This window comes from Panthera uncia (assembly GCF_023721935.1).
Source record: "Panthera uncia isolate 11264 chromosome B3 unlocalized genomic scaffold, Puncia_PCG_1.0 HiC_scaffold_1, whole genome shotgun sequence".
NCBI classification, from domain to species: Eukaryota; Metazoa; Chordata; class Mammalia; order Carnivora; family Felidae; genus Panthera; species Panthera uncia.
In genome coordinates this window covers 126538573-126562448 of record NW_026057582.1, presented here as the reverse complement: position 1 = coordinate 126562448, position 23876 = coordinate 126538573, and the positions used below count along the sequence as shown (strand labels likewise).

At 44.8% G+C, this 23876-nt stretch overlaps 1 protein-coding gene across 1 annotated transcript in view; it reads right to left on the bottom strand.

Annotated features, from left to right (window-relative positions):
- The window catches only part of LOC125910254 (protein FAM169B-like), a 90901-nt gene that overhangs the window by 5514 nt on the left and 61511 nt on the right, over positions 1-23876 (bottom strand). The window contains exons 6-7 of the mRNA XM_049614036.1: positions 8361-8543; positions 4460-4591 (exon numbers count right to left, since the gene is read on the bottom strand). Coding sequence (XP_049469993.1) covers positions 4460-4591; positions 8361-8543 — 315 coding nt within the window. The remainder of the gene's footprint in view (positions 1-4459; positions 4592-8360; positions 8544-23876) is intronic.

Sequence of the window (23876 nt, the reverse complement as noted above, 5' to 3'; positions counted from 1 at the left end):
GGGGGAGGGGGGGGATGGGGGGGGGGAAGGAGGGGTGCGTAGTTTATAAACAGATGCTTTAGGAAGAAAATAGTTTTCCAGTTGAGCTGAAAATGCAAGAAACACATTTTTTCAAATAAAAATAAATACATTATTGAAACGTTACCTATACAGGTAAATTTTATTTACAGACTTTATAAATTAGCCAACTTTGGTTTGGCAAAATTGAATCCTAAGCAGTGAAAAACACCAGAGTACTTCAGGGCTCCCTTGGGAGTTTCTATATAATGCAGTAATGATTCCTCATGTACTTCTCTTTGCAAAAGTAAGCTCATAAATGAGTTCAGAGACTCAGCCTTATTCACTACTATATCCTTATCACCTCAACCAGTGGCCTGGCACTGGGAGATCCTCCATTAGAGTAATCTAGTGAATGAATGAATGAGTGAATGAATGAATGAGAATGCATGAATGAATGAGTGAATCAGAGAATGAAGCAGACAATTCAGTATATTCTACACTTCCTGATGTGTGAAACTATCTTTTTATGCGTTACAGACAAAGCGTGCTTGGTAACTATCAAATGTTTACTTGTATTTTATTCCTAACCAATAACAGTTCAATAATTTTTAAAAATGAATGCTCTAGGGGCGCCTGGGTGGCTCAGTCAGTTGAGCGCCCAGCTTCAGCTTGGGTCATGATCTCGCGGTCCGTGAGTTTGAGCCCCACGTCGGGCTCTGTGCTGAGAGCTCAGAGCCTGGAGCCTGTTTCAGATTCTGTGTCTCCCTCTCTCTGACCCTCTCCGTTCATGCTCTGTGTCTCCCTGTCTCAAAAATAAATAAATGTTAAAAAAAAAAATGAATGCTCTAATTTGGAAGCACGAGGATAAGAATCCGAGAAGCAACCACACAGGTAGGTCACAGTAAGTTACCATCCAGGAGTTACTACTATATGGGACGCAGTAGGTGACAATGGCCGCTAGAGGGAGCCACACAACCTTTCAAAGAGCAGCATTAGGAAAAACCCATCCAGGATGATGGTACTGCTATGCACTTCCCACCATAGCTCACACCGCCAAATTGCTGTAACTACCGCACTATGTCATGTCCAACTCCCCCAAAAAAGCTGAGACAAGCTCAGAGCTGCAAGCATCAGATTTTTAGAAAAAGGACCCTGCCCGCCCCCCCCCCCCCCCCCCCCCCCAGCTCAGAGTTCATTCACATCTTTTTATATACATACACCGTAGCTTTAAAAATTAAATGTAGCGGCTCAATCCGTTGAGCATCTGACTTCAGCTCAGGTCATGATTTCACAGTCCGTGAGTTCGAGCCCCACGTTGGGCTCTGTGCCGACAGCTCAGAGCCTGGAGCCTGCTTCAGATTCTGTGTCTCCCTCTCTCTCTGCCCCTCCCCCATTCACACTGTCTCTTTCTCAAAAATAAAATAAAAACATAAAAAAATTAAAAAATTAAATGTAAATAAAATTCTTTTCCCTGTGGATAACAATTGAATCTATTAAAAACTCACCTGGGAAGAAAGCAACGCTATAACCTAAACAATGAAAACAATGATTTTTAAAGCTGTGTGCAATTATTTCCTGCCTCCAGCCACATTTTTGTAAAAGAACACTCAACTGCCAGAGGATTCAATTTCATCTCCTCCAGTAAAGAAACTTAAGGCATGTGCAAGCTAACTGAGAAGTCACACCAGACAGAATTATGATCCTATTGGTCAAGTTTCAAAGGCTTCATATGTAACTGAGTGTAGGAAGAAAAAAAAAAAAATTCCCACAAACTCCTTCTCTCAAAAGTTCTGAAAACGCTGTAAATATTTTCAGGGCCATTATAAGCCACAGATGTTATCAACAGGCAAGATCGTGCAAACTTTAAAAGACCTCGTCCATAAATGACGCTGCTTCAAAAAATAGATTTTGAAACCCTGGAAAGGAGCACAAGTTAATTTCCCTTTGGAACATTGTAAAACGTCCATGCCTTACTTAGAATGTAAAAAACAATTGGCTCCCCCGGGCTTCTTGCTTACAGTTCTACTGCTACAGCACATGAAACTGTAGGAGCCCTCCAAAATAACAGCCAGAAATAAAGAAACAAAAGATAGAACTTGAAAAGCAGAACAATTCAAGAAAGCAACTCTAAGAATAACGGGCTGGTTAAAAACTAAAATTAAATTAAATGGCTGTGTGACATTTCCAGGCAAAAGAAGATTCCAGAACCTGCACTGTGGGGTGACCTGTGGGAAAACCTAATGGGCTAACACAGATTTCCATGAAGGCAGACAGACTGTAAACTGAGAAAATGCAGAGCATCTGGGCTAATCTGTGATTGCATTTGCAGCCCCCCACTCACCAACCTGGAAAAAACCTGAAATGTCAATGCTGACAAAATTGTTACAAGATGAAGCTGGCTGGCTGAAAACCTTCCTGACTGAATTAAAATCCTGACTGCTGGCCCTGGGGGGACACAGAAGTTGTGGGTGAAACCGGGAACTAGCCATGATTTATACAGGGAGTGAAAAGATCATAATTTAGCATTTTTTTAATTATATAGTTTTAATTATCTAATTATATCCTGATCATAACGATGACCCTTCTTCCTTCAAAGGACTCAAAGCATGCTTCTGGAACATTCCCCGTGCAAGTTCCCTCATTTGCTGTTTTAAAGAGAGAGTTGGCAAATCTCACAGTGAGTTAAAGTGACAGGTCTGGCATCTGACTTCCAGCTCAGTTTCCTGTGACCAGACCACACCAACTCTCAGCTCTTGAAATAACCCCAGCGGAATTCTCCTCCGAGGAAAGCAGTCTCCCCAATTATGCGAACACGTTCTCCCACTGCTTACCCCCCTCCAGCCTGTGCAATTTCCACATTATTTCCACATTCTGATATGCAACACTTTTTTTTTTCCTTCATTCCCAGCCAAGGAGCTGCAACATCCAAGACACAAAGGCCAAGTCCACGTGGGAGCTGCAGGCTCATTTGTGACGTTTCTTGATAAACCCACGCGGCTGGTCAGCTTAGTGCATGGGGATCCGGGCAAGCTCCCCTTTCATTTCTAACTGTGGATGCCACAGGGCAAGTCACTTAACCGCCTCATTAGGATCACAGTCACAGCCCTACCATGGCCTCCTTCCCAGGTGCCTGGTCACCCCATTAATATCTGCAGAGCTCCATTAAGCCTTCTAGCTGAAAGGCACCATAAAAGCAAAACCTATCACTGTTATCATCAATAAACTCCAAGACGCTCTTCCCTGTCACGACCTAACGTAAATCAGTTACCCACGTGGAAAGCCCACGGAGGCCTAATGAGCTACCTACAGCCTGGGAAATGGCATTTGATGTTGACAGGAGCTTTCTTCCCCGGGGGCGGGGAAGGAAAGCCAGTGCTTTCACTTTGGCGGGTGAAACTTAAAACTGTTAGGCCCTCCTGAGCCTCCCACCCACACACAGCACCTGCAGCCTGAAAGGGTTTGCCGGGATTCAGCCCTGCCCTCCAAGGCCCTCTCCCTGAGCACTGAGCTGAGAACCAACAGCAATGTGCAATCCATCCCGGAGTGCAATCCATCCCCGACGTGGGAGAGGAGGAAGGCACACTGTCAAAAAGCAACTTGGGGAACCAGACACAAGTGAATCTGGTCTTCCCACCCCATCTCCCCTTGGGACCCTCTGCCCGTTCTCATTGCTTGAAAACACCCTCCATCAAAACCCCGCCGGCAAACACACCGTGGTGCTATAACAACCTCAAACTGAAGACAATGCCTGTCTGTAACAGGGACTGCCCAAAAAAACACCTCCATACAGCAGCTTACTATGCTGCCAATAAAAAGGGCGGGGACAAAGTACTCATTTGCAGAACGCTGTCTCTGCAATGCTACCACTTACGTATGCCTGCCATCTCCCCCAAGGGAAGGAGGGGGTGCATGGAAGCCTTGCTCTTCAAGGTAAACCCTTGTGTGGCCTTCCAATTTTTAACCAGGTGCACACATTAGACCTCTTCTGGGTTTCAGTGATCCCTTCGAGTTATAAACAGGGAGCCACTCTGTCCCAGGGAGCTTCTGATTTAGTTAAATTGGGGGAGATCTTCATCAAAGTCCAGAAGATGTGGTTCATTCGGGAAAGGAAGGTACACCAAGGACAAAAAGCCACGACCCCGGAGGCGCCTGGGTAGCTCAGGCGGTTGAGCGTCTGACTCGGTATCAGCTCAGGTCCTGATCCCACCATTAGTGAGATCAAGTCCCACACTGGGCTCTGAGCTGATAGTGCGCAGCCTGCTTGGGATTCTCTCCCTCCCTCTCTCTCTCTCTCTCAAAATAAATAAACATTTTAAACAAGAAATAAACAAGAAGGCACCACCCTGGTCTCACTCCCTCCTCTGTTCTTGCAACAATAAACATAACACCTGCCCGGGCCTGACTCCATCCGTATGCATTAACCTGTGCTTCAAAGGGCACTTTGTTCAATGTGACTCACAGTCTGGAAGTCTTGACTGTTGCAGTTGAACCTTCAGCCAGATGCTGCCTCGCTGGCCCCAGGCTCCTGGGGGCTCCACCTCCCACAGGCGACCCCGCTCCTCCGGATGGGCCAACAGGAACTTCCTGCACACTGAGGATGTGCAAGAGTGAGCCAGGAAGGCCGGCCCCCTCTGCGTCTCAGGGGCGGGCACTTCCGGTTCCAGCCAAGGCCCCGCCCCACCCTGGCTCTGCTCTGTTTCTGCTCCAGGGGCACCAGTGTTTGGCCTCCTCAGCTGTCACCCCTCATGCTCCCGCTTTCACCCAACCTATCTTAGCTGGGGCCACCATAACAAAGAACCACACATTGGGAGGCTCCAACAACAGACTTCCACTGTCTCACGTGGTGGGGGCAGGAAGTCCCACGGCCAGGCATGGGCAAAGGCTTGCAGATGGCTGCCTTCCCACAGTGGCATCGCATGACCTTCCCTCTGCACCCATCCGTGTCCCAGGCTCCTCTTTTATAAATAAGAACCACTTCTTAAAAATCTATTGGATCAGGGCCCCACTCCTATGACCTCATTAAATTCTAATTGCCTCTTTAAAGGCCCCACCTCCACGTATAGTCACATGGAGGGTAAGCTTTCAACATAAGACTTCGGGGGACCCAATTCAGCCCTTAACATCCCCCCCCCAACACTGTCCTCTCCTCGGGCACTGTCCCTCCTTACCCTGAACCTCCCCAGCCCTCCTCTCCCACAGAACTTGCAGCTCATCCTCTGCAGATGCCTTGATTCCAGTCACCTCAAGGCTCAAAGACTTCTATGTCCTCATTCACAGGGTGAGAATTTTCTCCGGGCATTGCCCCAAGCCCAGCCAAATGAGTAGCTGCTCCTGGTCCCGCAGGTGCCCATGGGGACCCCGTCGGGCCCTCCCCTAATACGTCCCAGCCGGGGCAACAGCACAGATGGAAACCTCCAGAGGGTGAAACTAAGTATTCGGAAAGTGTAAGCCAAACTAGCAGAGTGCTAGATAGAATGTTCTGCTCTCCTATCTTGACAAATATAACTTCATAACAACAGGGAAAGCCAGTTTCAAATTTAGAATTCTTGGACTCCTTGGAGTTTTGCACCAGAATGTGGCAATACTGAGGGAGCTGCCCCCACCCCCCGACAGACGGCCCACCCGCTTCTCCTTCTACCCCAGCCCCACACACGTACACAGCAAGGGGCCTGTGAACGCAAATGTGAACACCACGCCCACACTCCACCCACATCCCACCAACGCCTGTCCCTAGGGTCTAAAGATATGCAAACTGGTGGCATGGTCCACCCTTACGTGCAGACCCAAGGATGGAGTCCACTCGGGCCCTCACGCCACTGGCAGGAATCCAGGGGTCCTGGTAAGTCAGCTTAGAAGGAGTGGTCTGGACCCAGGAAGGACGATACTCTTGGGCCCAAGACTCCTCACACCACAGAGAGAAACGCAGCTGCAAGAGGGCTTTAAAGCATAGGGCTCTGGCCTGTCCTTTGAATGCAAGAAGGAATCCTACCGGTCATGGGGCGCCTGGGTGGCTCAGTCAATTAAGTGTCTGACTTCAGCTCAGGTCATGATCTCACGGTCCGTGAGTTTGAGCCCCGCGTCGGGCTCTGTGCTGACAGCTCGGAGCCTGGAGCCTGCTTCAGATTCTGTCTCCCTCTCTCTCTGCCCCTCCCCCACTCGTTCACTGTCTCTCTGTCTCCCAAAAATAAAAACATTAAAAAAAAAAAAAAGCCAGTCAGTAAAGTGTGCAGGTGGCACACACCTGAACCCAGTCCTGAACCTCCAGCTGCTTCTTTCTCCACGTTCTACCTGTTCACATACATGCCCAGGTACAGTCAGGGGTGACGTAAAAGCCTGAGGCCCCAACATCCTCAGCTGGGCAGCTCAAACCCCCAAGACACGACGCGTGCTTCAGAATCAGCACGTTCTTATTTTCTTTCTCTATGGGGCAGAGATATAGAAAAGGGAAAAGCAGGGGGGTGCCTGGGTGACTCAGTCGGTTAGGCATCCAACTTCAGCTCAGGTCATGATCTCAGAGTTTGTGGGCTTGAGCCCCGCGTCAGGATCTGCGCTGACAACTCAGCCTGGAGCCTGCTTCGGACTCTGTGTCTCCCTCTCTCTCTCTGCCCCTCCCCCACTCGCATTCTCCATCTCTCAAAAATAAATAAACATTTAAAAAAAGAAAGAAAGAAAAAGGAGAGCAGGGATCCACAAGACCCTGCAAGGGTACCTGCAGTGCTGGCTCTGGGGCACCCTCCCCCCTCCGTGGAGACTGATACTTCCCTAGGGAAACCTGAGGTGGCCACATTGAGAGGCCAATGCACTCAAACCAAGGTCTCCGAGCTGACGCAAAAATTAGGAGAGAGAGAGGACAGGCATGTGGTTCTGGAACTTTGCAACACCTCAAAGTGAGCAACACAGTACAGGAATCCTGGAATGCTCTTTGCAGAAATTCAAGGCTCTTCAGAGTTTAATTATAGACCACGAGTTTGGAAATATAAAGAAATGACTAAACCTACTTGAAAATATGTTTTCACCTGCTTTTCTTAGGACTTTAGAGCAACAGAACTTTCCTTACCTTCCCTACGTTTTCTCTCTTATCTCTTGATCTCCCCACACAATAACGGTACTGGAAACTCAGTACTAAGGGCCCCAAAACATCTGTATGACAAGAAGTGAAACAGTACCCAGGGTGGAAGGGGTGTACTTCACAGCAGGGGTGTGGGGAACCTAGAGAGATGCTCACCAGAACCTGCCCCCCTTACGTACTTGGAACGTAATGTTTAACACCAGGGTTTGTTTCATTTCCTCTGAAAAAAATATACATATAAGGATTTCTCTTCCAGAATGTGAAAAGGGATTGTGATAGCTCATTTTAAGTGTCAACTTGACTGAGCCAGGGGGTGCCCAGATATTTGGTCAGACATTATTCGGGGTGTGTCCGTGAAGGTGTTTGGGATGAGATGAACATTTGAATCAACAGACTGAGTAAAGCAGATTGCCTTCCCTCATGTGGGTGGGCCTCATCCAATCAGTTGAAGGCCTGAATATAGAGGGAAAAGGCTGACCCTCCCACAAGTAAGAGGGAACTCCTGCCTGTCTGGTGAGCTGGGACATGGGTCTTTTGCTGCCTTTGGATTTGACCCAAAAACTTTTTGTTGGCTTTTCTTGGGTCTGGAGCCTGGCAGAATTTGCACCGTTATGACACCATTGGCTGTCCTGAGTCTCCAGCTTGCTAACTGCAGATCTTGGGAGTCTCAGTCTCCACACCATGTGAGCCAATTCCTTATAATAAATCTCTCTCTCTCGTGTGTGTGTGTGTGTGTGTGTGTGTGTGTGTGTGTGTGTATACCCTATTGGTTCTGTTTCTCTGGAGAACCTTGACCAGTACAGGGACTCAGTAGGGTAAGAATGGAAGAAGGGGACTGTCTTCTGCAGCAAGAGCTACGAGGTACTTGGGGGCTCAGTGCAGTCAGAGCTTGCCTTTGCACTCCAGCTGCCCTCCCAGACAAAGCTCCTGGGCTCCCTTTCAGCGTCTGGCTGAAAGGACTAAGTCATGGGCTCTAAGCATCAAGTGAAACCACAAAGGCCCTCTAGGCGCCCAGCAGGTGCACTTCTCTGGATTCTGCTTCTCTCTGACGCCATGTTTTTTATTATTTCTAAATCCAGTTATTTCTAGGGCTGGGAAAGGCTCCCCCCGACCCCCCAGTGCCACAGCATAAAGTCTCATCTGTGCTGAAGCAATGGGAGATTTCTCAGGAGGAAGAGAAAACCCACACGCAGAGAGTGTCAAGGAACCTGCCTCCCCGGAACCACCTAGAACTCACGTGTTATCCATCACCGTTGCCCATACGTTTCCGCCTGACACAAAGCGGGTTTACCTTTGAACATGGCGGGAGAAATCGGCCAACTGACGCCCAGAGCCTCGTCCTCACGGAACGTCTCACAGAAGTCCTGCAGCATGGCTGTGCCCAAGCCCTGGCGGCGGTAAGTCCTCCTAACAAACACGGTGTCAAAGACGGGAAGCAGGTAGCATGCACCCGGGCCATCACCACACAGGCTTCCTGCAGGGAAAGGAAGAGACAGGCGCCGTCCCAGGCTTGCACCAAGCTGCCAGGACCCTGCGCGACTCCCACACAGCTGGGTCACTGGTACCACCTAGAAGAGCTCACATCACTAAGACAAAAGAGCAGATCATCCCAAACCACCAGTTCTCCAGCCGACTGACCAGCCCACGTTATTGATCACGAGGAGTGCAGCCCCCAGACTATTGTACCAAAATGAAAAGCAAACGCAGGTGCATGTGCCATTCATGCACCCAAGACCCTCAGATGCTGCCCGCACTGTGCAGAGTTCACAGAGACACTGGAAGCCAATGAGGGGCATCTGGACATCAAGGTTTTCCATGAACCCAAGGGATATGGGCTGGGAGACCCACCCAACACATCTCTAGGGCATGGACTTGTTTCAGTAACTCTAACAAGCAGTCATCATATCCAATTAAGACAGAGTACATTTAGGGGCACCTGGGTGGCTCAGTCGGTTAAGCATCCGACTTCAGCTCAGGTCATGATCTCATGGTCTGTGAGTTTGAGCCCCGAGTCAGGCTCTGTGCTGACAGCTCAGAGCCTGGAGCTTGCTTCGGATTCTGTGTCTCCCTCTCTCTCTATTCCTCCCCTGCTTGCTCTCTCTCTCTCTCTCTTAAAAATAAAGATTAAAAAAAAAAAAGACAATGTGCATTTACCCTAAGTCCTGCCTCCCCTACAACATCAGTGACCTTGCTATAGCAGAGCAAGAGGGGCCACAGTTGGCACCCTTCCCACCTTTCCACCCTGAACTGAACTTCACTGCAACCAGCACCAATACCAGCACAGTTGCTGTTTCTGCAAAAGGAACTTGGCCTTGGCCTTGCAAGTTCACCTGCGTTGTCACCCTAACCAGAAAATCAATGCTACACAGAGCCTATTACATCACCTGTCTTACTTCCAAACGTACAGATGCCTGCACCCTAGATGCACGAAAACCCAGGAAAAGAAGTATGGAGCATATTCAGCTCCTATTGGAAGAAGTTTTTGTCCCTGTCAAGAATCAGATGGTGGGTAATTTCCCAAGCGAAAAAACTGACTCCGATTCTGATCAGCCAGACTGAGTTGCAGGGATACATGCTACTGTAGTGAACTGCTTGCAAAAAATGAGCACAATTATTCCCCTTCCTATATCCACATCACATTACATGTGATTCTGAAGCACCTCCCATCAAAAATGGGGCCTGGCTTCATGGGGTCCAGTGCCCCTCTACTATTCTTTCTCAGATCCCTGCTACTCACTCTAAGAACACAACTGGACTAGCCTGCCACCATAACAGAAACATGGCCTGGGCACCCTTGTGGTCCCAGCAAACATCTAGCCAGTCCCACGGAGCAGAGCCACCTATACCACCCATCCCACCCAGCTGAGCCTCAGCAAAACTGTCATCCAAAAGAATGGTGAGCTGAACAGTTGATTTTGTGCCAAAAATGAATGAAGAAGTAATCTGAGGCCAGTGATCAACACCACCCAATTCACTTGGGATGGTTAAGTATAAAGTATTTGAATTTCACCCTCAATGTTCCTGAAATGACAGTACAAACTTAGGTTGGAATTCTGCAGTTGCCAACTTTTATATTGAGGAGAACAACATTCCCCAAATGGTAGTCTTCCAAAGCTGAGAAACATTAAAATTACATAAAGATACAATTCCTTTAAAAAAAAAAAAAAAAAAGAGTCAAGGGTTGCCTGGGTGGCTCAGTCGGTTGGGCGTCTGACTTCGGCTCAGGTCATGATCTCACAGTTCGTGAGTTCGAACCCCACGTCGGGCTCTGTGCTGACAGCTCAGAGCCTGGAGCCTGCTTCGGATTCTGTGTCTCATTCTCTCTCTGCCTCTCGCCACTTGTGCTCTGTCTCTCTCTGTCTCTCAAAAATAAATAAATGTAAAAACAATTTAAAAAAAAAGAGTCAATATTGGGGCGCCTGGGTGGCTCAGTCAGTTGAGCCTCCGACTTCAGCTCAGGTCACGATCTCACGGTCTGTGAGTTCGAGCCCCGCAACGGGCTCTGTGCTGACAGCTCAGAGCCCGGAGCCTGCTTCAGATTCTGTGTCTCCCTCTCTCTCTGACCCTCCCCTGTTCATGCTCTGTCTCTCTCTATCTCAAAAATAAACATTTTAAAAAAATTTTTCAAATAAATAAAAATAATAAAAATAAAAAAGAGTCAAGGGGCACCTGGGTGGCTCAGTCGGTTGAGCGTCCGACTTCGGCTCATGATCTCACGGTCTGTGAGTTTGAGCCCCGCGTTGGGCTCTGTGCTGACAGCTCAGAGCCTGGAGCCTGCTTCGGATTCTGTGTCTCCCTCTCTCTCTTCCCCTCCCCTGCTCATGCTCTGTCTCTCTCTGTCTCAAAAATAAAAACATTAAAAAAAAAAAGAGTCAATATTTAGGGATATATTTAATAAAAGGAACATAAGCCTTGAATACTGAAAAACTACAAAACATGGTTAAGGGAAATTAAAGAAAAGGTAATAAGTGGAGAAATACCATGTTCATGGATTGGATGACTCAATACTGTTAAGATGGCAGTTCTTCCCAAACTGATCTGTAAGTTCGACACCAGTCCTATCAAAATCCCAGCAGGCATTTTTGTGGACATTGGCAAGCTGATACTGAAACTGACACGAAATGCAAAGTCTCTACAATAAGCAACCCAGTTTTGAAAAAGAGCAAAGTTGGAGATTTTACACTACCCAATTTCAAGGTTTCTTATAAAATCAAGGCAATCAAGTCAGTGGGATACAGGTGTAAGGACAGGCATGTGTATCAATGGAACAGAAATGAGTCAAGAAATAAATTCTTATACTTTTAATTTCAACGATGTTGCCCTTTTCCAATGAGAAGACAGTCTTTTCAACAAATTGTGGTGGTATGACTGGATGTCAATAAGCCAAGAACAAAAAAAACAAACAAACAACAAAAAAAAAAACAGGAAGAAGAAGCTGGAACACAACAGCCAGTCCAGAATTAGACCCACACAAATATAGTCAACTGATCTTTGACAAAGGAGCAAAGTAAAGTCAGTGAAGAAAGGACAGTCTCAATAAGTGACACCGGACAACTGGATATCCACATGGAAAAAAAAAAAACAATCTACACACACACCTTAAATACTTCAAAATTTTTAACTTAAAATGAATCACAGCATAAATGTAAAATGCAAAACTACAAAACTCCTAGAAAATACACAAGAGAATATCCAGATGACCTTGGGTTTTGTAACATATTTTTTACATACAACACGAAAGGCATGATCCAGGAGAGAAAAAACTGGCAAGCTGAATTTCATTAAAATTAAAATTTGCTGGGGCACCGGGGTGGCTCCATTGGTTAAGCATCCGACTCTTGATTTCAGCCCAGGTCATGATCTCATGGTTTGTGAGTTCGAGCCCCACATCAGGCTCTCTAGTGTCAGTGCTGAGTCTGCTTCAGATCCTCTGTCTCACTCTCTCTCTGCCCCTCTCCCACTCTCACTCTCCCTCTCTCAAAAATAAATAGTGCACTTATTTAAAAAAATAAAATAAAATTTGCTGCTCAAATTTTTGACATGTGAAAGACGATGTCAAAAGAATGAAAAGACAAGGCACAAACTGGGAAAAAATATTTGCAAAAAGGCACATTGTCTGATAAAGGACTGTTATCCAAAATATATGAAGAGCTTTTAAAACTCAACAATAAGAAAACAAACAACGTGATTTAAAAGTGAGCCAAAAATCTTAATAGACACCTCATCAACAAAGCTATTACATATGGCAGGTAAGGATATCAAAAGATGCTCCACATCGTATGTCATCAGGCAAATGCAAATTAAAACAATGAGATATCACTGCACACCTACCAGAATGGCCAAAACCCAAAACACGGTCAACACCAAATGCTGCTAAGGATGTGAAGCAATGGGAACTCTCATTCGTTGCTGGTGGGAATGCAAAATGGTACAGCAACCCTGGATGAGTTTGGTGGTTTTACAAAAGCAAACAGAACTTGTTCCATACGATCCTTCAATTGTGCCCCTTGATATTTATCTGAAGGAGTTGAGAACCTGCACATGAACTTCATGGCACCTATATTCATAATGGCCAAAAACTGGAAGCAACCAAGATATCCTTCAATATGTGAATGGACAAATAAACTATGGCACATCCAGATAATGGAATATGATTCCATGCCGAAAAGAAATAAGCTATCAAGCAAAAAAAAAAAAAAAAAAAAAAAAAAGACATGGGGAAACCTTAAGGCATATTACTTAAGGAAAAGTCCCAATCTGAAAAAGTCTACATACTGTACAATTACACCAGTTATATGCCATTCTGGAAAAGGCAACACTATGAAGGCAGCAAAAAGATCAGTGGTTGTTAAGAGGCTGTGGGAAGGGAGCAATGAATAGGGGGAGCATGGGGGTTTTCAGGGCAATGACGCTTGTACGACGCTACAAGGATAGAGAAACGTCCTTCTGCATTTGTCAAAACCCATAGAATATACAACATAAGGAATGAACACTAATGTAAACTATGGGCTTTAGTTAATAATAACGTATTCTTATGGACTGAACGGCGTCTCTTACATTGAAGCCCAACCCCGAGTACCTCAGAATGTGACTGTATCTGGAGACACAGACTTTACGAGATAATGAAGTTGGGGCACCTGGGTGCCTTGGTCAGTTAAGCATCCAACTTCAGCTCAGGTCATGATCTCACAGTTCATGAGTTCGAGCCCCGCACTGGGCTCTATGCTGACAGCTCAGAGCCTGGAGCCTGCTTTGAATTCTGTGTCTCCCTCTCTCTCTGCTCTTCCCCACTCATGCTCTGTCTCTCTCTCCTTCAAAAACAAATAAAAACATTAAAAAAATTTTTTTAAAGAGGTCATTACCTCTTAAAGTTAAAGCAAGGTCTTTTGAGTGAGCTCTCATCCAATTTGACCGGTGTCTTTATAAGAAGAGGAAATTTGGACACGCAGAGAGATGTGCACACATAGAGGAATGACCGTGTGAGGACACAGCAAGGAAATGGCCACCTACAAGCTAAGGAGGGAGGCTTCAGAAGAAACCAAACCTGCCAACACCTTGATCTTGGACTTCCAGCCTCAAGAACTGTGAGAAAATTACTTTGTATTGTTTGAGCCACCCAGTCTGTGGTATTTGGTTATGGCAGTCTAGCCAACTAATAGGTGCACCAATATTAGCTTATGAATTGTAACCAATGCATCACAATATGTTAATAATAGAGGAAGTGTGTGTGTGTGTGTGTGTGTGTGTGTGGAGGAGGGTGGGGGATATGGGAGAACTCTGTACTTTCTCAATTTTCCTGTAAACCTAAAACTGCTCTTAAAAAAAAGCCTATTAATGTTTTTAATGTACTAGGTATTTTTAAAAATTAAGTTGGACGCTTACCTCATATCACAAAAATTAATTCAAGATGGATCTAGGCATAAATATAAGTTAAAACTATACAGCTTCAGGGGTGCCTGCGTGGCTCAGTTGGTTAAGCATCCAACTCGGTTTCAGCTCAGGTCATGATCTCACATTTTGTGGGATCGAGCCCCATGTCAGCACAGAGCTTGCTTGGGATTTTCGCCCTGTCTCTCTGTCCCTCCCCTGCTCACTCATTCTCTCTCTCTCTCTCTCTCTCTCTCTCAAAATAAATAAATAAACTTTAAAACTATAAAGCTTTCAGAAGAAAATAATAAAGAAAATCGTCACAGAGTTCTGAAGGAGCCAGAGAGTTCTTAAATTCAATACCAGAAGCACAATCAATTGACAAATCTGATTTCATCGAAATTCACTTTTGTACTTCAAAGGAAACTGTAGGGAAGTGTTTACGAATCACATTTCTGATAAAAAAAAAAAAAAGACATATCCAGACTATATAAAGAACAGTTATAATTCAACAAAAAGAAAACAACCAATTAAAAATGGACACATGAAACACTACAGTTTCAGGGATCATTTAAGTCTCTCGGAACATGCAGAGTAGCCTTGATCAGTGACAACCAAGGAAATTATTTGCTGAGAACACTTGCATTTGGTTTAGGACTTCAGATCGGTGGCCATTTGCTAGAGAGTACAAGGAAAACATTGAATTCCTAAAGCTACTTAGAATCAGATGCCTTTATGTTCAGGGATAGGTAACTCTTACCTAACCGAGTTGAATGTTTGTTTCAGTGCCATATGGAATAACGACTCTCAGTGGCTTTCCCCCCTCCCCCATTTTTTTTTTCTGGAAACATGTGAGACACAATGTCTGCTGTTCCCAGCTATCTTTCTTGGCTCCTTTTGGTCATTCTCTCAATGTGCATTAAGTTCTTCTATCAACCATCATTAAGGTCTGGTACATCAACACTAAAAACTGATCACTGTAGAAAGGAAAAACCCGTTGCAAGTTTAACCTTAACATGTTTGAAAGTCTGAAAGCAGAACTTGCCTTGTAAGTTAAGTAAGTGAGTAAATAAATAAATAAATAAATAAATAAATAAGAAAGAACGGACTGATGATCTGAATAGACACTTCTTCAAAGAAGACAAATGGTTAACAATCAGGGGAAAGATACTCAACATCATTAGCCATTAGGAAAATGAAAATGAAAACCACAATGAAATGCTACTTTTGACCTACCATAAAAATGGCTATAATCAAAAAGACAAGCAATAATAAGTGGTGACAAGATGTGGAGAAATTGAAACTGTCACATAATGCGGATGGGAATGTATAATGGTAAGGCCACTTGGTCAAATAATTTGACAGTTTCTTAAAGTTAAACATACGCTTATCACATGAACCACCAATTCTATTCCTGGGAACCTAATACATGCTACAATTTGGATGAACCTCAAAAACATTAAGTAAAAGAAGCCAGACACAAAAGACCACATATTGTATCATTCCATCTAGATGAAATGTCCAGGAAACACAAATTGATGGAGACGGAGAGCAGATAGGGGATTGCCTAGAGCTGGGATGGAAACACAGATTGACAGTAAACAGGCTACTTTCTGGGGTAATGGAAATATCCAAAATCTGGATGGTGGTGATGGTTACACAACTCTCTAAATTTTTTAGAAATCACTTACCATCAGCAAATTTTACGGGGTGTAAAAGTATCCATCTATGAAACTGATGTTTAAAAGATACAATGATGGGCACCTGGGTGGTTCAGTCGGTTAAGCATCCAACTTCAGCTCAGGTCATGATCTCATGGTTCATAGGCTCGAGCCCCACATCAGGCTCTGTGCTGACAGCTCAGAGCCTGGATCCTGCTTCGGATTCTGTGTCTCCCTCTCTCTCTTCCCCTCCCCTGCTCGCGGTCTGTCTCACTCTCTCAAAAATAAATTAACATTAAAAACATTAAAAAAATAAAAAATAAAAGATACAATAATTGTATTTAAAATTATATGGAGTCACATGAAAAGGATACAATCAAGTATAGAAAGAGAAAAATAGTAACCTTACAGTGGAGAAACCCATCAGATACCCCCTTCAGTGATCAAGGTGAACATCGCCAACAGTAATGTAGGTATCATGTGCCTTCATGTTTGATGTGAGCATGTGAGGACAAGGACACTTCACTTTCCCCCAAACTCATATCCTAGGATAATCATGCGAAAATATCAGACAGATCTAAGTTAAGGAACATTCCACAAATCCCCTGACCAGTACTCCTCAAATGTGTGCAGGTCATGAAAGACAAGGAGACCCAAGAAATGGTTACAGATTAAAGGAGGAAACTAAGGAGGTACAAAAAATATAGGCAAGGTGGTATCCTGGATCAGACCCCATAAGAGAAAAAGGACATTGCTGAAAAATTAACCAATGTAAAAAAAAAAAAAAATTAACCAACGTTAATTTCTTAGTATTCATCCCTATACTGTGGTTACTGTGGTTACATAAGATGTTACCAGCAAGGGGAGGTAGGAAAAGGGTATTTAATAGGAACTCTCTGAACTATCTTTACAACTCTTCCATAAATCTAAAATTATTTCAAAATGAAAAGCTGGGGGAGACTAGGGGGCAGAAGAAACAAAAGCACTCCAACAGCTCTTTCTAAAGGCCAATCACACCTTCAGGCCAGTCAAATAAAATCTTTCTTCTAACATCAATTCCCAAAGCCAAAGAATTGGCTTGGCTTGGCTTGGCTTGGCTTGGCTTGGCTTGGCATGGGGCACAGGCAATGAGCTTGCTGTAGGCCAATGAACTCTCCACTCATAATCAGAGTATGAAGTCCAAGGAAATCATGCCACATAACATGGAATGGTTGGTAAGAACCCCAGCAGTGATTTTATTCATTCTACCCATTTTACAGACATGACAGCTAACAGGGTCAAGAAAGGTGAAAACACACACACACACACACACACACACACACACACACACACACAAAGGGCTTGGCTCCTTTCTGTCAGTAACAATTGCCCAACTACCTCTCCTCAGCTCACAAAGAGTCTATTGATCCCACAGCAAATTCAGACCAACCCACACCACCAAAGTAACTGATGGCAGAACAGAGTCAAGAACCAAGACCTCTGGTGTCCCCTTCCTTCCTTCTGGCTGCTCCATGTCCAAAACTGCCTTCAATGGCTACACAAGTTGTCTATACCTAACAACACTTAGAAGAGTAAAGCATATTCCAGATGGGCACTGTTCAAAATTGGAATAAAGATGCTCTCTCTCAGGCAAGTTTAAATATCCAGAAAGGTCTTTTACCTGAGGATAACTGGTCCTGAAAAAAAAGGTCATGGGAACAGATCCATTGAGTCCACAATTCATAGTAAATGGTGGGAGTAACAAAACAAAACAAGACAAACAAAAAAACTATGGTAAAGCACAAACCAGTCAGAATGACCAACCCAGGGACGACCAGGTGCCTTAGTCGGCTGGGCTTCAGACTCTCGATCTCGCTTCAGGTCATGATCTCACATTTCATGGGTTCAAGCCCCATGGTGGGCTCTACGCTGACAGCATGAAGCCTGCTTGGAATTCTCTCTCCCTCTCTCTCTGTCCCTACCCCATTCATGCTCTCTCTCTCTCAAAATAAATAAGTAAACTTAAAAAAAAAAAAAAAAAAAAAAGAATGGCCAACCCAATTGGCTAAAATGGCAGTAGGATGAGATTATTTTAACCATAAATGCTGACAGGAAAAAAAAAAAACAAGAAAAGATGAAAATTAACAAGCCAAGCATCAGAATTTAAAAGGTTAGAAGAGAAGAGAAGAGAGACCCAAAGAAAATAAAGGGAAGGAGACAAGGAGGATAGAAATTTATAAAATAGAACACAAAAATATAACACGAACTATTAAAAAAAAAAAGAGTTGCTAAAGTAAGAAAAAATGAATACCCCATACATAAAGCACATCAGGAATTAAAGATATCACTATGGATGTGGCAGAAATTTCGAAGGTAAGAGAATACAATAACTATGCCAATAAACTTAAAAAGAGAGGAAAAGGACAAATTCCTAGGATAAAACAACCCACCAAAACTGACTAAAAAAAAAAAAAAGAAAGAAACCAGATAAACTAACCTGTCCTATGAGCATTGAAAACATGGAATCAGAAGTTTCAACCTCTCCCACACTGAACACACCAGGCCAGGTGGCTTTAACTTCTGTCTTAGGTTGGTAGAACTTCTTACCAACCTTCCAGAGGAAAGCCTTCCAGAGAACAAAGAGAGAATATTCTCCAGCCTCATCTATGAGTATAGTACAACTTTTTAAGGAAAAAGAAAGAATGGCCAAGGATAGGAAAAATAACAGTAATTCTTGAACATAAAATAAAAAAGCTTAACCCAGTATTAACAAACTGAATTCAACAGGGTACACAAAGTTAACTTTGATCGCTATAAGGGGCTGGATTCTCTGCTCACCACCCTGGCTGTTCCTGAAGATATGCATGACCGGTAAGGTATCTATGATGAAACCATGACCAAGGGGCATGAACTAACACTGCACATAATGATGACTTTACCTTCAACAGCCTGGGAGGACCTGAAGAAGATACCTCTGAGAGAAGGAGACAAAACCTAACAGACTGAACGATGTGAAGCCAACAGACTGTCCACTAAAAATACACACCCAACAAAACACAGAAAAAAGACCAGGAGGGTTACTTCACAAAGACAGGAGTGAATTCTTGGAATACCTAAGACAGAATTCACAGATGGTGCACCATGGGCAAATGATAGCAACAGGCAGCCAGAAAGTAATGGAAGAAACTGTATCTGCTTCAAAGAGAGAGATTTGTCAGAAGGAAGATATAACAGGCAGGTGGCAAGACAACAGTCACAGCGTATCCCCACTGCCGGCTGTTTTTGAGAACTGAGATCTGGGCACCAGGAAAGTAATGATGTGGGGCCGCAAGGCACAAAATAACCAAGTGCCTGGCCAAAAGCAATGCTGCTCTTGGTGCATTTCCTTTTGCAAAGTAGCATTTGTGGGGGCTATGAAGCATCTGCCCAGGTCTGTCCTGTTAAACATAAGAAAATCTGTATCCGGAGCACCTGGGTAGCTCAGCTGGTTAAGCATCCAACTTTGGCTCAGGCCATGATCTCACAGTTCATGAGTTCGAGCCCCATGTCTGGCTTTTCACTGACAGTGCAGAGCCTGCTTGGGATTCTCGCTCCTTCTCTCTCTCTCTCTCTCTGCCCCTCCCCCACTCTGTCTCCCTCTCTCTCTCTCAAAATAAATAAATTTTTAAATAAAAAAATAGATAAATAAACTTAAAAAAAATCTGTATCAGTAATTCGCCTCCTTTATAGATTACAGGAGAAAGAACCACTCCAGTTCAACATTACGCTGGACCCTGCACATTATCCATTCCATATGGCATAAAATACAGAAAAATGATAAAAGCAAAAGAAACTACCGAGAAATTATAAAACTAAGAGGGAAAGTTTCGCAAGGTCAGCGGACGTAAGACCAACACGTCAGATGGAGGTGGCATTTCTATCTACGAACAACAATCAGAAAATAGGCTTTAAAATAAGATGATATTTTGTAGCCACAGGATCAGCAACCACAACAAACCTGGACAATACCAATGCTGATAAAGACGTGAAGAAACAAAAACTTTTTGCAGGTGACGGCATACATGCGTACAGCCATTCTGGAAGACAGCTATGTGCCCCGTGGGGAAGCGGAGGGCATGACTCACCTACAGCTAGCAGTTCCTCTCGTAGGTATACACCCTCAAGCAGCGTTGATCGAATATTTTCTCATTATCACCAATCTAATGAGCCTTCAGAGACATTTCCTCCTAATCGCCAACCCCCCCCCCCCACCCACCAAATTAAATACCAAGGAATAAGGCTTTGTTGGGTTGAGGTTTGGAGAGCCACAGACCATTGTATTAGCTATGATTCTTTTGCTCCCCAAGAAAGAATGGTTTAGCTTGTTGGGGGCAATACCAACCCACTGAGAATGCATGCCTTGGATGAGTGGTTCTAAAACCTCAGAGGGTCGATGGGATCACTTGGAGGGCTTGTTAAGACAGACTGCTGGGCCCCACTCCACCATCCGGGTTTCTGATGCAGCAGGTCTTGGACGGAGCCTGAGGGTTCCTGGAGCCCATAACAGATGAGCAGCGCAAACCGGGTGCTGGAGCACGCCATCTGTTACGCACGATCCTCTGTGCAGTAATGGAGGGCTGCCTGGTGGTCTTGACCGGAAGTATCCAGGCCAGACTAAGCCTTCATAAACAGGATGGATTATGATGGGTGTCTACCCAACCCACAGTCCTTTAAAACGGCCCCTGCCCCAGCCTCAGTTAAGGAACGAAGGCTAGGTGGCCATATCTAGACCACGAAAGCCAGTCCACCCATCCACAGTCAGTTGAGAGGAGAGGTGGACCCATGGTCCACAAGAAACCAATCCACAGGCCAGCTGGACCAATCTGATTCTTTTGAGGGAACTTAAAATAAAGTAAAACTAGGACTACAATAGATCTTGGCCCTTTAAGGCAGTACAGGAAGAGGCCCAGTGGGCATCATGGCAAACTCAAGTCAAGGTTACGAGGAAGAAGGAGGGGGGCCGAGGTGACTCAGTTAAGCGTCCAACTCTTGATTTTGGTAAAGGTCATGATCTCACGGTTCATGAGTTTGAGCCCCACAACGGGCTCTGCACTGACAGTGTGGAGCTTGCTTGGGATTCTCTCTCTCTCTCTCTCTCTCTCTCTCTCTCTCTCTCTGCCCCTCCTCTCTCTCTAAACAAATAAATTTTAAAAAGTTAAAAAGAGGAAGCAGGAGACGTTAAGTGTGTGAAGGAAGCTGTTTGCAAGGATAAACGTGCAGCAGCCGCTGATACACATCCCAGCATGAGAAGGCAGGCTGTGTCCCGTGCTCTTCCCTGCAGACTCCAACACCCCATCTTCAGGCGCACGAGGGGACCCCCATTCCTCACAACAGCAGCCCGTGTCTCATCGGGCAGCAGCGTCACTACCTGGACCAACACCACGCTCTCGCCACGCACGCCACTTTGGCTACTTATGATTCCGCCGAAGTCCAGAAGATGGCACGAGGGGGTCCTGCCTGATGACACAACCCCGCAGGAGGTGCCTGGGGCACTGGGCGTCTGGGGGAGGGGGAAGGGAAAAAGCCCCACCCCCCTGCCCCCCTGCGAGGAGCAGGGCAGCCGAGGCCACTTCGTGGCATCGCTGCCGTCCCCCATGCCTGTCTGGATTGCAAATCACCTAATTTAATGCTTTTAAGTGCCGCTCCTGGTTTTATGATTTGCATTAGCGTCGGGCTTTCAGGAATCTGAAATATAAAGCTGTTCTTTTCAGATTTTTATACAAAAGCAAAATACTTCCCAGCTCAGCCTTAAATTGGCCAGCTCTCCACTTACAGTCTGGTATTTTCTTCCCTTGAATGCTAACAGTCTTGTGGACTAGTGGTTTGAGAACAGAAGTTAAAGTAAAACCTCATTAGTTTTGATTATCTGGGGCTGGGGGAGAATTTTGACATAAAATAGTGAAATGGCTGAAGTGTCAATATTTCTTAAGAAAGGCAATCACTGAACAGCCAAATGAAGGGAGAAATTCAAACCAGCCTGTAAAGAAAATGGTCCCAAAGAGAGGTCTACCTGATAAGATCTCATTCGGTCTGTACAAAGGCACTTGTTTCAAGCTGAATGTGCTCCTCAGCAATACAGAGGCACAAACTACTGATCTACACATGGACTTGGATGAATCTCAAAGCCATTATGCTGAGTGAAAACAGTCTCAAAATTTTATAAACTATATGATTCCATTATGTGACATTCTAGAAAAGACAATACTATAGTGATGGAGAACAAAGCAGTGGTTGCTGGGATTTCCTGTGGTGGCAGGGAGGGTAGCTGATGACTAGGGATAACATGAAAGAGGTTTTGAGGGATGGTGGATTTTATTCTGTATTTTTTTTCTTTTTGAGAGAGAGAGAGAGAGAGAGAGAGAGAGACAGCGGGAGGGTACAAGCAGGGGAGGGGCAGAGGGAGAGGGAGGGAGAGAATCGTAAGCAGGCTTCATACTCAGCATGGAGTGTAACGCAGGGCTCAATGTCACAACTGTGAGATCATGACCTGAGCCAAAATCAAGAGTCATATGCTTAACCGACTGCGCCACCCAGCCGTCCCATTCTGTATTTGAATTATGGTTGTAGTTACATGAATCTATACATAAGTCAAAATTCATAGAACTGTAAAGCCAAAAAAAGGGTCAATTTTATTGTCTGATAAATTTTTTAAATACTTAAAAGTATGTGCCAAGAATGTGCCTAGAAACAATGCATACTTTTTTTTAATGTTCATTTATTTTGGAGAGAAACAGAGACAGAGACAGAGAGACAGAGAGACAGAGAGACAGAGAGTGGGGGGTGGGGTGCAGAGAGAGAGGGAGATACAGAATCCGAAGCAGGCTCCAGGCTCTGAGCTGTCAGCACAGAGCCCAACGCGGGGCTGGAACCCACAAACCTCAAGATCGTGACCTGAGCCGAAGTCAGATGCTTAACCAAAGTCAGATGCTTAAATAGGTGAACCCTGGCCCCTGTGATCCAACTGATGCAATGAATCTGCACGCTTTCTCTTCCTCTCAGAATGAAATTATACACTGAAGCCCAGTTTGAGCTAAATTAACAGATATTCTGAATCCAAAGGATCGAATCTCATGAAGAGACATTGTAGCAGTACAAAGTTGAGAAGGATGCCATGTGCTATGCCCATACCCTAAGCACCAACACAAAAACCATACATAATGCCACACGACAAGCACCGAAGACAAAGCCGAGACTGACAAAACAACCGTTCTGAACTTGTGACTACAAACTCCTCCTGTAGTCTGCTACTCCACATGTATCTGCCAGTGATTTTTCGTAAATCACGTGTGCAAATAATAAAGCACAATAAAATAGATCTATTCCCTTTCTGAATTATGAGGTTTTTTGGCCTACTTGGATGCTGCTGGTATCAATCATTTCTTAATTTATCAAAATAAATCCCTCTCTCAGATTATAGAAAGACATGGGAAAGATAGGAAAAAAAATTCTATGATCCATACCTGAACAGAGTCCCCAGCAGATAACGGTGGTGGAATGAAATGCTCATGCAAATCCCCACATGTAATAACTGTTTAAGAAATGTATTTAAGAAATCATTGAAAGATACCACAGGGCACCCAAAAGCACATAGGGGCCAGAGGAAAATTTAATTTCAGGAAATTGTGACTGGGATAGGGAAGACCTATGAGTTTGCAGCTTCCTGGCCATGAGTAACTCAACCCCCAATGCTACAGAAAACATTGGTGGGAAAAGCTGAAATGCTACCAGCTAAAGTGTCAGAGATCAGATTTGGAATTAGGAAAGCAGTTGGGAATTTATTTTATTATTTTTTTTAATGTTTATTTTTTGAGAGAGACAGAGAGTAGGAGCGGGGGAGGAGGAGAGAGAGAAGGGGACAGAGGATCTGAAGCAGGCTGTGTGCTGACAGCAGAGAGCCTGATGCAGGGCTCAAACCCATGAACAGTGAGATCATGACCTGAGCCATAGGCAGCCGCTTAACCGACTGAGCCACCCAGGTGCCCCTGAAAGCAGTTGGGAATTTAAAGGGAAAGACCTAGCAGCAGGAGAACGACAGAATGAGCTAGACTCAAATTCTGAGCAACTGCCCAAATCCTTGGCTTATAGCTGACCTACACATAAGCGAAGGAGCCCCCAGGGAACCCAACAAGAAAAAAGTCAAAAGACCAGAAAGATATCCACTTTCAAAAAAAAGGAACTACACAGGATTAAATCATCTGTGAGTTTGATGCTTTTCTCAACCATAAACATTCCTCAACTGAGGCAGCTCAAGTGGCAGAGAG